General features: G+C 38.1%; 1 protein-coding gene across 1 annotated transcript; it reads right to left on the bottom strand.

The window, feature by feature from the left end:
* Positions 1-3,463: 3,463 nt before the first annotated feature.
* Positions 3,464-14,072, bottom strand: LOC127636958 (hormonally up-regulated neu tumor-associated kinase homolog A-like). The gene is made up of 9 exons (XM_052117766.1): positions 13,472-14,072; positions 9,560-9,852; positions 9,197-9,252; positions 8,766-8,901; positions 8,532-8,659; positions 6,964-7,090; positions 6,675-6,843; positions 6,239-6,392; positions 3,464-5,437 (listed from the first exon to the last, which is right to left on the bottom strand). The coding sequence occupies exons 1-9, from the start codon at positions 13,709-13,711 to the stop codon at positions 4,761-4,763; spliced, it is 1,980 nt and encodes a 659-aa protein (XP_051973726.1). The 5' UTR covers positions 13,712-14,072; the 3' UTR covers positions 3,464-4,760.
* Between the last annotated feature and the right edge of the window lie 1,811 nt (positions 14,073-15,883).

Below are 15,883 nucleotides of genomic sequence, written 5' to 3'. Positions count from 1 at the left end.
GTACACTATTATTAAGACATCCTAACTATGCAACATTTTTCCCAGGTGCCTAAAACTTTTGCAAGGTAATGTGTGTGTATATATATATATTCTATCATTTAGGGTACATTCAATGTCCATTGATGATAATTTTTTTTATATTGTCTAACCATTATCTTCAGAAATATCAAATTTTATCCATTAAATGAAAACATGATATAATATCACACAGATATTTTGTGCACACCATGTTTTTTGCAATTAAAAAAAACAAGAATGCTGCTTCTGATATCCTTCAAGATATATTTAATATCCTCAAAGGTTAAGGTTTTGCATGCATCTCCTAAAACTACCAAAATTATATTTAAGGCAGATTTGTGATCAAAAAAAGTTTTTTCCTGTCACTAGTGACTGTGCTAAAAATATCACATGAATATAAACATACAATTCTTAAAATGATTTTAAAATAATTAGTGCACATATGGCAGAATAGACAAAAGAACCCTTAATTATGTGTGTTATTTGAAGTGTATCATTTAAATCAGTGTCTGTAATGGAATGCAGATTTTCCGTAACATTGTTTACAAACTCACTAGGGGGAAAATCCTTTCCCTTAAAATATCAAAAAGGTGTTTAATGCTTAAGCTTAGCAACGTTACGTTGAAGAAATATATTAATTTAAACCAATAGTTGATTTATTAAGAAAGCATGTTTTTGTACTTTTTTTGTTGACATGAAATGTACCCCCAATTATAGAATAAGCCACTATATAATTATTTGAATGTCGTGTTGTATGAATTTTGGCTTCATCCTTGCATAGGCTAGTTTTTTTTTTTTTTTGGTCCTGTTCCACACAAGCCGCTGTCATTTTGATCAATGCGCGCTGGCTGCAATCACGGAGTGCATCTCGCTTGAACTGAACTGCTGATGCGCTGAACTTCAGTCCCACCTCCATCTTCATGTCCAGACAAACACACACACTTTGTCCAGATGGACTGTTTGGGTGGCAGTCAATATTGTAGAGAGGAAACTAAAGTGAAGGTGACTTCTTTCCAAAGAATCCCGTGAGAGCGAAATCGAAACAAAGACCGTTCAGACAAACCCTGTAATTGCTGCGTGGTTCGAAACATGACTTTCCAGTTATACAGTTCTCGCGAATATGCAAATTCATGTAGGACTGCACAGCGCGTGAGTTGCTCGTGCTAGTGATTCATGTTACCTTAAATCTAGAGGAGGAAAATTGTAGGCATGACGTTTGCATAACCTCCTGTCACAATAGAGTGAATAAGCTAATAAAAAGATACAGTTGCTAAATTACATTAGTAAATGGGCATCATGAGCTAACATTAAATCATATTTTTCTGATAACATTTATTAATCTTGGTTAATGTGACCTGAGGGAATATTCCAAGTTCTAGTTAAAATCAACTGACAGCATTTGTGGCATAAATTATTTCGTCCTAAAAAAACAAACGAAGAAGCAAAAATCGAAGTTACAGTGAGGCACTTAAAATGGAAGTGAATGGGGACCATTTTTGAGGAATTAAAGTTGAAATGTAAAGCTTATAATCTTATAATAGCACTTACATTAATTCTTCTGTTAAAATGCATATTATTTGAGCTGTAAAGTAGTTAAAAACACAATTCTTACTGCCATTTTAGGGTTTGTTGTCATGGCAGCTGTAAAATTGGCTATAACTTTACACAAAAAAGTTTGTAAGAGATTTTATAACAAAAATCATGTGAACACGCTTATTGTTAACATTTTAGGCTATACTTTTGAGTATTTTAACGTTTACGAATTTCCCCATTCACTTCCATTGTAAGTGCCTCACTGGAACCTCAAATTTAGCTTTTTCAGAAGAAAAGGATGGACGAGTCCAAATTATTTTTGTGGTAATCAACATTATACCACAAATGCTGTTAATTGAGCTTAATTTGTATTGAACCTAGAATATTCCTTTAACATGTACAACTTTTAATGTTAACCAAGACTAATAGGTGATGAAAAAGTATTTTTCATTGTTAATTCATATTAACAAATGCAATTTTACTGTAAAGTGTTACCGATCAATTGTCTGTTTTCTCCAGACACAAAAAAATTGTTTCTCTGGTTTCCTCATCTGGATGAACCCTTTGAAAATAGGATTAGTCTCAATCAGGGTCTAAGCCCGAACAGATTGAGAGGTCTAAACACAGCAAGAGGGCCTTTATTTTACTTCGACTCTAATGACATGTCTTCGCCATGTTATAATCTATAAATAGAGTGATTTGAACCCTCTTGCCATGAGGTAAGGTTGGAGATTTTATATCAAGGCAGCCTGGCATAAATTGGCCTACAAAAACCCTAGTGGGCATTTGTGTTGCTTTCAGTGTTTACGACCCTACAGGTTATCTGCGTTTTTCTTTCTTCCTCTCTCTTGCAGAGTTTATGTCAAGCAGGTTAACTCCACATTTGAAAACTGAAACAATTTGACACCGTCACTGTACCGTGGTACTGCCATTGTGCATTTTTTTTTTTTTTGGAAGAGGTGGTTTGATGCCCTTCTCTGAAGCAGAGTCAGTTACATATCCTAAACACTTTGGTTTATAAGTGAATGATTGTTTAAATCATTAGTCAGGCACAACTTATTTTCTACATTTGTTCTGAAAATCTAACAGAGTGAATAAGCCAATATTTCCTCACCACATTTCGTTGTTGTGTATTATTCCGCATGAGATGCTTTGATAAGCCATGGGGCTTTTGTCAAGGCTTGTTTTCGCTGCTTGAGTGCCAAAGCATTTGTTCGTTGAGCGTTGTCTTTTGCAAACAAAGAGTTTTGCTTTAATATACTTTATGGCCTCTTTTATCTTTAAGCTTTTATCAGCTTAGCCGCACATATTTATCTGGACTAGAGTGTATTTGTCTGGGGGTCACTCCTCCTTCTTTGTCTCCTATATGGGTGCACAAGGGGGTGTATTATATGAGTGTTTGTGCATGTGAGGGTATAGCTGACCAGATTATCTGACACAGGATCTTTCAGCTGTCACTCATTTAATGGTTATTGCTGGTTTCTCATGGGAAAAGTGTACAGTTGCCCAAGTCACCTGTTTCTCCTTAAACTACTGTTAAATTTAAATTCTGTGACAAACTGATTTAATTACCATCTAAAAATGGTTTTATGTTAAAGGAATATTCAGAGTTCTACACAAGTTAAGCTCAATCGACAGCAGTAATGTAAATGATTTCATAATATTATAACCTTCACATTTCTGCCTTTAAACCCTCCAAAAATTGGCCCCATTCACTTCCATTGTAAGTGCTTCACACATTTTTTTTTATTTTAAAGAAGTTAAAGGGACAAGTCGAAAACATGCCACAAACCCTGATGATGAAGCTTAACTTGTGTTAAAACTGGAATATTCCTTTAATTCCCTGCTATTTTATGTACGAAAAAGATCCTCAAAAAAACTCAGAAAATCTGTATTTACTTATTGTGCATTTATTTGGTTGTGCTAAAAAGTAATACATGCTGTGTCAAAATAGAAAATTCAGAACACAAATAATCTTTGAATATAAATATTTAAAATATTTTTTACAGGATAAAAATCTCCTTAACTTGGCAAAAGCAAATCAATACAAAACCCTACAAAAGACCATAAAATGAATCAACCATAACTAAAGTACAAAGACATGTCACCAAAAACTGACATCAAAATTGTGTCTTTTAATTGTGGAGTGCATGCAAACGTGTTTAAAACCAGAAAACGTTCATTTTTTCACAGCTTCTGTGCACGTGAAGACTGTGAAAGAGGTCAGACTGCTTGGTAAATGTGAAATGACAGTACAAATCACAGTTGAATACAAATAGAATGAAAGACATTTTTGTACAGACTATAGTCAAATCTCTTTCGTTCAATGGAGAAAAACCCTGGTCATAACCAGCTCAGACATAGAATGTATATGCAAACTATTGCACAAACTATTTCACTCAACATGATGCTTTTCAGGTAAAATTAATCATAAACACTAAACATTATCAACTCATGATACTGAAAAATCTTCCATTTCAGCCTTAAGGCTGAATTCAAGACATTTAAGGCTATACAAAATGCCAGCAATCCCCTATAGGGGAATAAAAAGAGGAATGTTGTTTTCCAATGAAATATTGACAGTTTCACTGCAGGCTCAAAGTAAGACTTTAGGAAAATCACATTTATTTAGAGTTCAGTGTCATTGACCTGAGTGTCATTACAATTTGAGGTTGAAAGAAGTAACAAAAAATGTATATTATTTGCTAAAATCAGCACATTATCAAAAAAACCTCAAACCTTTCCTTAACAGTCTTTGCTGTATTGCTGTACACGAGCTAGAGATACTAAACCAAGTACACACATTATTGTGGTTATTGTGGTCAGTGATAGCTTTGTTTCATTGAAAAATTACAGGTTGGCTCAGCGGCTACATGGCACTTAACTAGAAAAGTGTTGAACATGTTGCTTCATGTGAACTTGAATTGCAGTGTCAACTCGCCTCTGGCTATGTTACCCAAAGGCCTAATTTTACACAGTGTTCAGAGTGTATTTGTTCTCTACAAGCCTTCATCCAAGCTAGGTATGTGTGCACATTTACGACACATGCCAGATAACTCCCTAGGGGTTAGCAATAAATCTGTTTTCCTTGTCACGTTGGAAGCCCAACTGTCCAAACAGAGAGCATTGATGGTGAGATAATATTACTGCATCTGACATTAAATTATCTAAAAGTTTGGCAGATATGACAAGGTCATAAAGTTACATAATTAGCACAGGGTTTTGAGAGCCCCTGAGTCGCAGAGCAGAGTTTGCATATGGTACGGAGTTGGTGACTCCACCTCCACCGCAGGTTCTGGCCTGAAGGGGGGCAATGGGAAGCTGAAGGGTGGCACCTTCTTCTTTAAAATCTGCCCGATGCCCATGGAAGGGAACTTGCCTCGGTGCTGAGGGCTGTCGGGCTCCTCGCAACCCGCACTGCTGGGTGGACTGCCGCTGGAATCTGAGGAGCTTGGCCAGTCTGTACTGGAATGACTTTTTTTGGGCTGGGGTTTGACGATAAGAACAGGAGGACTGGGAATCGTGGCCTTCTTTAAGTATGAGCTATCAGGCTGGAAGGCCGACACATGCCTAGGTGGAGAGAGTGCTCCATTGGTCAGTTTGTACCATGGGGATGGAGGAGCTTCTTTGCTTGGTTCCTTGCTTGCAGAAGTCCAAGAATGGGCACCAAGGGAAGAAGGGGGGCGAGCAGGGATGTTGACAGCTTTTGGGGAATCTTTGGAGCTGTCTTTCTGGGATGGCTGGGTCTCAGGCTGATGTCGCGCTTGCTGTGGACTGTTTGGAAACAGGGTGTGGATCTCCAGGTATTCCAGAGACGAGGAGGTGATACAACCACCACGTCCTAAGTAAACATCTTTCAGGCCCCCGGTCATAGCTTTTAGAAGGCCTGAAAGTGACAAAGAAAGTGTTTAATTAAAAAATATTTCTTTATTTGTAATCACAATGACTCATCTGATATAAGACAACAATATGAACTAGATATGTGTTTTCATATTTACTTGACAAAGCCTATTTTAAATAGCTAAAGTTTGTAGGTTATACATACACTAAAATTAAGACAGCTAACTAACAGCAAGCTAACTAGATAGATATACCCAGATAGACTGTCACACAGATACACAGACAGATCAAGTCAACATAAAAAATAGCCCTTTTTTCTCAGGAACTTCCATTTAAAGAGAGGCACTCCTTGTACCGGCTATAGATACAAGCTTTTTTTATTTGTTTAATAAAGATGTGCCAGCATTTTAAAGGTTTAATCACATGTACCTTCTATTACACAGGCAAACAGATGAGGGGATCATTTATTGTGGAATGCCTTTGTAAACAGAAAGCAAGAGAGAATAGAAGTGAGTGGAACTACTACATTTTTCATTTATCTTGAACTTGTGTGATTTTCTTATGCGATAACAACCTTGAACATTTTTTATTTTTCTCAACGTATCTGGCGTGCCAATTTTTTAATGATCCCTCAGGTGACCGCAATTTATTCAAAGCTGCCTTTAACACAGAGCAATAATAAAAATAATAATACATTTTTTTTTTTAATTCCCTCAATGTTTTGAAGCCTGTTAACATTTACAGTCCTTTATCCTTTACAATCCTGGCCCAGATCACATCTTAACGTCCCAGGCAGTTTGGCTAAATACTTGCCAGTGTTGTTTTAGTACAAATCTCACATGCTCACCTGTTTTGTATTTCTTCTTTTTGGTGGGACCTTTGGTCACAGCGAGATAGACAGGTGTCTGCTTGGGTGGAATTGTGATCTTCTCAATGTGCTTCCTCCACTGGGTCTGAAAGAGCTCACTCTTTTTCTCCTTCTCCATGATGAACTGTTTCTCCTGTGAGAGTTTAAAACTGAGGGGTTAATCTTCATACACTAATCCACTACAGTAAAGACATATAAGTGAACTGAACTGGAGCACTTCTATGTAGGATATCCATGGTTTCACAAATTTTGACCAATTATTTTCCACAACTGTTCCATTATCTTTCCAATTGTTAATGATTACTGGATAAGGACTATTTAGAAATCATTTTACAAAGATTGCTGGCCAGTTTTCCATTTGTATGGCAGGTGCCAATCAGTTATATACTGTATACACATGACCCCTCAAACGTACCCTATACTCCTTCGAGAGTCTCTTCATCTTGTTGTTGAGGAGGAAGTAAACAGCTAGTGTGTGACAAGCCTTGTTTGTGAGCACTGCACTCAGCACCTCACTATGCTTGTAGCCCATTCGCTCAGTCATGTGTAGCAGAACTGTATGGTTGATCTCTTCAATGTGGATCCTGAGAGTTAAAAAGACATTTTAAGCTTGTTTAATAGCCAACACTTTTATACCTTTAAAAGCCGAAAAAAGGGGAAACAAAATTAGAGCTTGGCTTTGGTCACATAAAAATTAGACTCACCTATTCAAGTAAGGGACTCCAGTGTGAGGGTTGCCCAACTGCAGCCATGAATCAGCCATCACTTGGTGGATGTTAGGTCTCTTATCAGGCTCAGGCTCTAGAAGTCTCTTCAGAAGACTGATGGCGGCTGTGAACAAAGACAGGAAGTTCTACAGTAAGTACTTTGTGCTATATTACTATAAGAAAACCAAAAACGCAATTAAATCGTTGTTGCTTTACTGATTTAGACCGGAGTTTCCCCACCACTGCCACTTAATCAGGCTCCAGAATCCCTTTATGGACACTAAACCACAAATGTGTTCGTTTAAACATGTATTATATGGATATGATTTAGCATTATCATTAATAATGTTAAAGCCATTTAAGTATTTTTTTCATAAAAGGATAACTCACCCAAAAAAATTAAAGTTCTGTCATTATTTACTAACCCGTATGCTGTTCCAAACACTTATGACTCTTTTACTTCCATGGAACTCAAAAGATATTTTAGCCATTGTTGTCATTCACTTTTTTTGCATGGAAAAAAAATGGTTTCATGGAAGAAAGAAAGTCAGAGCGAGAGTTTCCCCCTGACTGAGCTGAATAACTTTCTGCTGCACTGTGCTGCCTGCTCTGTCTTGTCTGTCCGTGCGCTGTCAGTGTCATCTTTGCTCTGCAACATTATCACTGTGTGATTAAAGGCACATGTGGCTTGAGAGCGTGCCAATTGCGTGACTCTCATGCTAAATGGTTGGGTTCCTCTAAATTTATCCAGAATCTATCCTCAAAGGTGTACAGTAGTGTGACTGATAGTAAAGAGACTAAGAAGAATAAGATGACTGATAGATTAAATTCTGTGGAAAGGACTTACTTCATTGGAAGGCTTACAAAAATGGTGATGAAATCAGAATAGAGCAGATCCTAGCTTAAGGTACATTTTTTTTTCTGTTATAAGCCACCACTTTGAGTTTATAAGGAAAAAGCTATTCAATAGAGACATTTAAGTATGTGTTTTTGCAGTCTCCTTATTGTTTGTTGTAATAAAAAAATACATAAAGAATCTAAGGCAAATTTGAATGTTAAAGCAACATCACACAATGGTTACATGAATGTATAACAACCGTTGTAAATAATGATGAGTTGTGTTATACTGTGTCATAACAAACTAATATTAAGAATCTGATTCATAATGGTAAAACCTAACATTTATATCCAGCAAACATCTTTCCATTTGATGACAGAAACAATCATGGACACATATTGGCACCTGGACATGGTCTTCCACAGAATACTGATTTAGCTTTAATCTCCAGAGATTTCAAACACCAGTGGGCACAAGACCCTCCTATTGTTTTCAATTTAGTGTCAGAGCCCATTTGAAAGCATCAAACTGTACTAAAAAAGGTGCTGTCTAATAAAGGCAGCATTCATGCTCAACTGTTGGAGCATGCTGCCCATTAGAACGTAATTGGCAGGAGGATAGAGGCTTAATGTTGGCATGTACAAATTGCTTGTTCTTGACCCTTGCGATCATGAATATCATTTACAAATGTTTTACAAATGTAAAAGTGATTTAGCTCTGTAAATACCTGATGAGATAGATGGAGGTAGTGGGTTCATATCTTTGTCCACCATTCTCTGATGCAGGGCTTTCAGGCTAAATGGCTCCACGGTGAACGGTAGGGTACCAGTGAGCATGGCATACATGTTGACTCCTCTACAATGAAACATACAAAGATGATGAATTAAAAGCTCATGTTTTTGAAACAATTTTGTAATAATATAACAAACGCTTAGTAGGTATTCAAGTTATGCAAACTTACATTGACCAGACATCCACTTTGGGACCGTACTTCTTCCTTGAGAGAAGCTCAGGAGCAGCATATGCCGGGCTGCCACACTGTGTGCTGAAGGGATCGGAGTATCCTAGAATTCCTGCACAGTTACTAAGCCCAAAATCTGGAAAGGGTAATGGAGAGAGGTCAAGAAAAGTAAAGATAATAGTCATGTGCACTAGTTAATGGAGGGATTTACTTTCCCACTGAGAGGGGTGCAAAAGGGTTTATTGTTGTCCAACACTAACCCCGTCTGTCACACACAGCTGCTAAAAAAAGCCATGCGTTTGCCGGCTGCCTCACAAAGAGGTGTGAGGTCATTCGGTTTAAATGAGAAACTTCTATGTAACTTTACTATAGGTTATGTTGCTTTGAATATGCTAAAACCTTGCATAAAGTAGACCAATAACAATGCTTACCAATCAGCTTAATGTTGTCCTGTTCATCCAAGAGAAGATTTTCAATCTTCAAGTCTCTGTGTAAAACAGAGAGGGAAATATATAAATAAACTATGCAACAATAGTCCTTGCATCTTGATTCATATACATAGATTATTGCTTGCTTAACATGGGCCACATGGGAACATTTTATTGCTCATTGTCCCATACAATAGATAATCTAATCTTATATAAATGGGGCATTTTCATGAAGCATCTTAGTTCTCATGAAACACTGAATGAATTCAGTATTGTTTGTTCCGTTGAGAACTAATATTTATACAAAAATCTCAGTGAGTTAAGATAAAACTTTCTATTGATGACATCACAAACTTCGTTTCTGACCTGTGAACAACTCCTGCCCTGTGCAGGTGCTCCACTGCCATGACTAGATGGCGCACATATTTCTGTGCCTCTCTTTCATCCAGTTTTTTCTTCTCGTAAATATGGTTCATGAGGTTTCCACCAGGACAGAGCTCCATGACGAGGTAGTAGCTGTTTTCAGTCTCAAGAATGTCTAGCAGTTGGGTAATATTTGGGTGACGGATCATCTGCTGGATCTGTCCTTCACGACGCAAGTTCTTTGTGACATACGAGTCCTTTTTGGCCTTTCTCTTATCAATCACCTTCACTGCAACCTATGTTAAAACAAAAAGAGGAAGATTTAAAGGGATCTAGGGTATCAGAACAAAGTCAAGCAATCAAAAATGACAGTAGTGCTTAGTGGTCTCCTTGTAAAGGAGAATGATATGTGAGGTTTTATATCTGAAATGTAGCCATGTGGAAAACAAATTATTTTAACATCCTTGAACAGGTGAGGTGGGGCCACATTAAGTCAGACGGGACTTGCACATTTGCTTTCCCCATGTCACCCCATGAGATCCAGTGAAGGAGTTTGTGGGGGAGGGGTACGGACAAATGACTGAGGTTCAACCATCTCCAGTTGAAGAAAGAGCCTCCAAATGGATTGTTAATGCCACCCATTTGTCACCAAGATGCTGTATAAACAGTCAGTCTAACAGAGCTCTGTCCCCTCCAAACAACATATACAGACACAAGGTATACACTTTTTATATTCCATATAAACACACTGAGCACTTTATTAGGAACAATATTGTCCTAATAAAGTGCCCGATGTGGACTTCTGCTGCTGTAGCCCATCCGCCTCATGGTTCCACGTTTTGTTTATTCTGAGATGCTATTCTGCTCACTGCAATTGTTTTGCTTTTGCTACTTTAAAATTAACTTTTGGCAATATCTTCCAAAATTTGTTGAATTTTTCCGCAATTTATTTTATCTACACAGTGTTGATATGGCAACAGTAAACAAATTAAGTTTCATCTTACCAGCGCCACGTGTGTTACAACTAGCCCCGCATTAGTTTGAGGTCCATTTGAGGTACACTTAAGATACACCTTTGGAGGTCAATCAGTACACTCACTGAGCACTTTATTATTATCACTATGGTCCTAATAAAGTGCCATTTGTATTGTTCTGCTGTTGTAGCCCATGCAAATCAAGGCTCAGAATGTTGTGTGTTCTGAGATGCTATTCTGCTCACTACAATTGTACAGAGTGGTTATCTGAGTTACCGTAAACTTTCTGTAAGCTCGAACCAGTCTGGCCATTCTCGGCTGACCTCTCTCATCAACAAGGAGTGTAAGAGCCACCTGTAAGTCTCCCATGTGTTCTATGTTTATGGTTTCATTCATAATATTCACTGCACTCGGATTGTAGGTGGTGGGCGTGTCCACCGGGGCTTGGGCGGAAGTGATAGTGGTCTATTTGTTTGCTTCACCTGTGCACCTGAGGACAATGGGGCTTTGACAGAGAGAGGGAGTGAGCCTGGGAGCGAACACTTTCTGTTGACCGCACTCGCGCACTTTCACAGCAATCTTCATGACGTTGTACCTTTAAGTGTTGAAGTGAAATAAATGCTGGAAGTCAGACAGTTGAGTGGAAATGAGTTTTTGCGCGTCGCAGTGTTTTCAGTCTCTCAGTGTTTAGTCCCTCGCGGCTGCAACTTTTGTTTTTGCGTTGTCTACAGCCGCTACAAGGAGTTTCCATCTGCAGAACAGCCGCTCACTGGAGAGTAAACGCCAGAGACCATTGTGCATGAAAATCCCAGGAGATCAACAGTTACAGAAATACTCAAACCAGCCCGTCTGGCACCAACAATCATCACAATCAAGAGATCACATTTTCCCCCATTCTGATGGATGATGTGAATATTAACTTAAGCTCTTGATAAGTATCTGCATGATTTTATGCAATGCACTGCTGCCACATGATTGGCTCATTAAATATTAATAACATAAATAAGTAGATGTACAGGTGTTAATGAAGTGCTCAGTGAGTGTAGATGTAATAAGATGATTTATGAATATTTTCACTGTACTATTTAAATCAAACAAGATTTCTTTGTGTGAATGTAGAGTCTGTCTGTATACTGTAACAATAGCCTGGTTCTATTTGTTCCACCCTTGATCAAAGTGCCCGCACACTGTGACCTGAGGGGGGTTCAAGGGGTGACCTGCCTTGCTACCACAAATCATCGGGCACAAAAAGAGACTGTCAAGCGAACCTGTCAAACATGGCCGATTGAGCAGATAATTAGATCAATTACTCCAACAGGGAAGCACATTGAAGGAGGTACCATGGAAAAGGAGGGCTATATCACCTCCCGTGGCGAATCCAAAACAATCCCCTAAAATGCTAATCCAACATTACTGGTTCTTAACCGTCGTGTTTTGCCAGCATTGTTGAAGAGGGCAATTGGTGGTCATTGGTTAAAGGGGGGATGGGGACACCCAAAGCTTCAGACTAACGTGTTGTTTTTCTCTCACAGGCAGACAAAGGGTGAAAGTGGGTTAGATATGCCACAACATACATGGGGGAAGCATGTGCTATCACCCACCGACCACGAGCCCCACCCCACCCTGTCTGTTTTTCTAGGTGATGTCAGAGAACCAGAGCGAAGCAGGAGATGAGAGGAGCACGAGGCAGCCTCGCTTCTCTTTGTGATTGCTAGCGTTTGCATCATCGCCTGGAAAAGGCCTCTTCTCCTTCCCACAGCACCTTTGAAAGGGGGTAAAGGGGCCGAACAAATCCCTAATATGCTAAGTAGGAATTTTAGGTCACCCATTTAAAGTCCAAGCAACTTGTATTTCTAAATATGCAAATACATTGTGTCCAACAGGATTGTTAGACAAAGAAAGACAGTGGCCAGTAATAGAAAAAATCTCGCCCCAATTGCAGACAGAGGAAAAGTCAAAGCTAATTATCATTTTTCTGTATGATATTATATTATCTTATTCTTACATTTTAAACTCATCCAAGAAAAAAAAAAATACACCATTTTTAACTAATGAAAGCACATATCAAGAATATGCTTTATTTCCTCATTTGTAAGTCACTTTGGATAAACACATCCGTTAAATGACTACATGTAATTGTAGGTATAGATGAACAATGAATGAAGACATGTTTAATTGTTAAAGGTGCAAGTGCTTTCTCTGGGGAAATCTGTGATTCATGAAGACACCTGGATATAAACAGGCTCAAGGATTACTTAATCAACGTGTGAGTTACAGGGAAATATAAGACTATTGAGGAACACGTTCAGCTCAACCTTAGAGGATCATGGCATTCCTCTCTTTGCAGAAACCAAAATAAACAAACTTCTGTGTATTTCTATATTGTAATATTAAATTTCATCCAAATTTTCTCTGTTCTTTTGAACATTATAATAACAGTGAACAAGATTGCAGCCTGTTGATGTAAATGGTATATCTTACAGTAAATACAATTATAATTATTTGTATTTATTTTGTGTTACATGTATAGAAGTCTATAGTCTCAGTAGTCAAATAGATAATATAGTATTTAGTCAAATAGATAATTATTTCAATTATGGCAATAATTCAAATATAAAAATGTTAAACAAACCTGACAGTTGTCATATTTAGACAGTGATAAATGAAACAGGCTGTTATATAGCAAAGTCGGATTTTCTTTGGTCTTTTCAACTTAAAATAAACTTGTTACTGTATGAGAAAAGATTAGTTAAAAACAAATAAAATAGAGCATTCAAAATCAATTTAGACTTAAATTAAGCCAATTGTTTAATTACCTCACACTGTTCCTATTCATACAGTGATATATAAAATATGTAGTTAAATACAAGCCAGAAATGCTACCAAACAGCCATTTATTACATTGTTATTGCAATAAGTTTAAACGGAAGTCACTTCTCACCTTCTCGCCAGTGGTCGCGTGAAGCCCCTCACGCACTTTGGCGAATGATCCCTCTCCCAGTTTCCTTCCAATCAGGTAATTTCCAACTCTCTTAGTATGATAAAAGTTTCGTAGGATGTCTGCAGGAGGACCGTTGCCTAGAGATGAGGGAGGGATGTTTTCCGTGCATACAGAATTCGGGGCTTTCATCCCAAAAACACTGCCGTTGTCCATCACCATGTCTGTGCCAGCATCGGGCATTCCTGCGCCTGTTGAATTAAACCTGTTGTCCTTGTCTGACTCTAGAGTTACCACGGATCTCTCCCGCGTACTAAACTAAGAAGAGAGCTGTGATAATGGGACATCGGAACCCTTGTCCCTTCTGTTGCTTACTACAAAACGCGTCACGGAACTTGAGACACGCACGCGTCACCTGTTCGGCTCAGCTGGCAGTGACTCAAACGATTAAAACGATTTTAATAATACGTCACAGTTGCATTAATCGAAGGACAATTAATAGAGCCACTCTATTGTTGTAAACAAATAGTCAAAACGTCTTATTATTAAGGGTTCTGTTTAATAAAGCCAAAATAATGTTTTCCAGGACCTCTCTGGCACACAGCTTCTCTCAGTAGCCTACTTGTGTGAGTAAATGACTCACTATGCAGTCTCTCTCTCATATGTTGTTTGAAGTTAGTTTCCCGGCATGGGGTGGGGGCGTTTCTTATTTGCTAGAAAATCTCTGCTCAGTCACTGGGTTAAAATCTAATCCAATTAACGGCTGCGTCGGGAGCAGATGCTCCGCCCTCGTTCGAGTTGTAGAACTAGCCGCGCCTCTCTCTCATGCTTTCCTCCTAGACAACAAAGAGCATGTTGCTGAGGGGTCAGATTCGTCGTGATTCTTGATATATCTATCAGATTTCCCCGGTGATGGTTTACGTAGACCGCTTTTGGCTGACCTATTGGACGCCACATAATTATCTATTGATTATTCATGCAGATGAGGCGACACTGAAAACAGCAACAACATTGTAATGCGCAAACATGTTTTAAGTCGTGTTGTCATGCATTATGAGAGCCTTAATTTTATTTTCTTGAATTAATTTCTAATGAATTCTATCAGATTAATCGTATTAGATATATAGTATATATATATATAAAGACTATAGCAACAGGTGTATCTCCATACAAAAATTATTTTGTATACTGTTAGTGTCATTTATTGTAAATGTAAATATAAGTAAGAAAGGAAAACATATTACATATCCTACAAAATAAAACATAATTACCAGTGTTATTTTAATTATTTTACATTTTTACAAAATAAATAAAACCTATAAATTGCCTTCAACATAACTGAATTGTGAGAATTAATGCATAGGTTTTCATTCGTTAATCAAAGCACAATCTCTCAGCCACAGCTAGTCTGACATGATTAATGTACCTTCACAACAATGGAAGGTTGGACTTTATGTTTTTAAGACACAATAGGTCACCACATCCTATTGCGTCACCACACCCCCGACTAGCCGGCAACTTGTTTACATTACCATGCGGTCGGGAGACAGGTTACGTAGGTCTATGGTGCCCTCTTGTGACAATATTGCAGAAGATTCATTTATTGCCATTACTTATATTTAGCAGTCTGTGACTTGCGCAAAGACACAAAGGTGAGAGACACACGGAGGCAGCATAAAATCAATCCATATGACTCCAGTGGTTTAATCTATTTTAAGCGATCCAATCGGGTTTGCTTTCTTACTATAGGCCTACAGCATTTATTATCCTGAAATTTGAGTCATTGGCAAAATCGTGATTTCAAGCTGGATTACAGTTATTAATTAGTTCTTTACACCAGAGCACTAGCAGAGCTGGTTTGAACAGGGAGCCTACAGGCTTAGCCTATAATAATAGCACAAAACGTTGTTCCCATAAACATGGGCAGTACACTGGCAACGACACAAGAGGCCGTTCTTTTTGAATGGATATCTATGGAGGAGATGCTTCATTACGCTGAAGCCTACGCTTTTGTGAGGAAACAGCTGATCATTTAATGAACTGAAAACATGTTTTACACTAATGAATCTTTTTGGAATTAAATATGTGTGAAGTTTAGTAGGCTACAATAAACGTTTTGTTTTATAAGGGAAATCACGGCCAATTTTGCAACAGGTAGGTGTCAGTTTATGGCCCTCCCCATTCATTTGTATGGTATCCGCAAACAGTGACTTATTGTCGTAACACACTAGTTGACCATTACGCTCCCTCCTATGGTTAAAGATCGGAGGTTGTTACTACGTTATAGAAGATCTCTGGTGCTAGATGGCATTATGGTAAGAAATTGAATAATTATGCTTGAAATCATGATCACCAAGGAGACTGCTGATGTCAAGGTTTATATTAGTGAAAAAGGAGTTATAATTTTGTCTGTTC

This window comes from Xyrauchen texanus, chromosome 44 (genome assembly GCF_025860055.1).
Source record: "Xyrauchen texanus isolate HMW12.3.18 chromosome 44, RBS_HiC_50CHRs, whole genome shotgun sequence".
Taxonomy (NCBI): domain Eukaryota; kingdom Metazoa; phylum Chordata; class Actinopteri; order Cypriniformes; family Catostomidae; genus Xyrauchen; species Xyrauchen texanus.
This window is presented reverse-complemented; position numbering and strand designations above follow the sequence as displayed.

Coding starts and splice junctions, on each gene's coding strand:
- LOC127636958 (XM_052117766.1), bottom strand. CDS start 13,711: ATGCCCGATGCTGGCACAGACATGGTGATGGACAACGGCAGTGTTTTT. Junction 8,660..8,765: donor AAAGTGGATGTCTGGTCAAT/GTAAGTTTGCAT, acceptor GTTTCATTGTAG/AGGAGTCAACATGTATGCCA. Junction 6,393..6,674: donor GACTCTCGAAGGAGTATAGG/GTACGTTTGAGG, acceptor AAACTCTCACAG/GAGAAACAGTTCATCATGGA.